The 1,672-nt window shown below is 38.7% G+C and overlaps 1 protein-coding gene across 1 annotated transcript in view; it reads left to right on the forward strand.

Moving 5' to 3' along the window:
- CLIP4 (CAP-GLY domain containing linker protein family, member 4) overlaps positions 1 to 1,514 on the forward strand; it is a 26,389-nt gene extending 24,875 nt beyond the window's left edge. The window contains exons 14-15 of the mRNA XM_009703572.1: positions 505 to 577; positions 1,193 to 1,514. Of these exons, the coding sequence (XP_009701874.1) occupies positions 505 to 577; positions 1,193 to 1,514 (395 nt within the window). The remainder of the gene's footprint in view (positions 1 to 504; positions 578 to 1,192) is intronic.
- The last annotated feature ends 158 nt before the right edge of the window (positions 1,515 to 1,672 follow it).

The following is a 1,672-nucleotide window of genomic DNA, read 5'->3' on the forward strand; positions in this document are numbered from 1 at the left end:
CCATCCTAAACATGTAGCCTGCAGAAGGAACTGTGGTTATTGACCCTATACTGGCAGAAAGAATTATGTCACAGTTGTTGACACTCGTCCCTTAGTATTGCATTCTAATCAGTTAACTATACATTGAACCTGCTCCTTAAACTAAACTGAGATTGACGATGGGATCGGTGTGGGAAGGGGTCCATATGAAATTACTAAAACTTTTGTGAGATACTTGAAGTAGTTATTTTTTTCCTTACCTAAGCTTTTTGTGAAAAGGCTGCTTCAAATTGCCCTTGTTCGGTTTGTTTAATTTCATTTCTGACCTCTCTGAAAATCTGAACATGTTCTGGACACTTACTTTCACGAGCAGTTTCATCACTTAATTTCCAAATTGGAGGGGAAAATGCGTAGCATATGTAGTGGAAGCAGTATAAAAGAAAACACAAAGAATATGAGTTCACAAAGGTTGTTTTGTCTTGTTTTTTAAGAAGTCCTACACAGCTTATTAACCTTTCTACTTAGGTTTTAGACGCAGTCTAAGCACCACTTCTGCATCTTCACAAAAGGAGATAAACAGAAGAAACTCCTTTGTTAGGTGAGTGTTTTCAGTTTAAAATGTTTGGGTGAGCTGGCTGTTAGAAAATCTTTATGCATGTATAATACCTAGACCTTTACAGGTTCATAGTTTTTTTTCCTTCCAAAATGGACCTGTAGTAGACTATTTTTCCATGAGTATCCAGGAGTACACTCCTTGAATTCAGGCTGGCATTAAAATTGTTTTCTAGTCATTCATCACTGCATATTCTCCAAATTCTTGCCTTTTCACACAGATTGGTGGAGTTCAGAGGGTCCTGTTAAAGGACTTCACTTTGTCCTTGTGATCTGACTGATGCTTGCACATTAAAAGTTCTTTTGGCTAAACTCTTTCAAGCCCCAAATATTTTGTACTGCTTAATTTACCCATACTATCACCTACGGTAAATATTGTAGATCCTAGCACCAGGTGAAAGGAGACTGAATTTCGAAGTATTTCAGACTGCCACATGTAGTAGCCTGTTATTGTTATTGCATGTTTTGCTAGTGAGATCAAACCCAAATTTTTAAAAAAGGGATTTGTATTTCCCCCCCCCTCCCCGCACTTTACTGAATTACAGATTTGCCCTGGATGTTTTATAGAAGACTTTTTTTTTCTTTTTTTTCCCCTAACTAGATCCAAGAGCCATGTGTTACGACGCAGCTGGAGTAGTACCACTACAGCTAACACTGAAGGCCCAGTGAAGCTGCATGAAGGCTCTCAGGTTCTTCTGAGCAGCTCCAATGAAATGGGGACAATCAGGTACATTGGTCCTACGGACTTTGCACCGGGAATATGGCTCGGACTTGAGCTCAGAAGTGCCAAGGGAAAGAACGATGGCTCTGTGGGGGAAAAGCGCTATTTCACCTGTAAGCTGAATCACGGGGTCTTAGTTCGACCTAGCAGAGTAACCTATCGCGGGATTAATGGGGCAAAACTTGTAGATGATATTTGCTGAGCGAAAATGTGGTCATACAATAGGAAAGAAGTATTTTAAAGCACACCAGAACCCCATCTGGAAAGCAGCTTATTTTAAAATTATTAAATCCGTATTTGCATTTTACATAGATATAAGTATATATATGTATGTGTGTGTATATATAATATATATTTTTA

This window comes from Cariama cristata, unplaced genomic scaffold (genome assembly GCF_000690535.1).
Source record: "Cariama cristata isolate BGI_N322 unplaced genomic scaffold, ASM69053v1 scaffold25337, whole genome shotgun sequence".
NCBI lineage: Eukaryota > Metazoa > Chordata > Aves > Cariamiformes > Cariamidae > Cariama > Cariama cristata.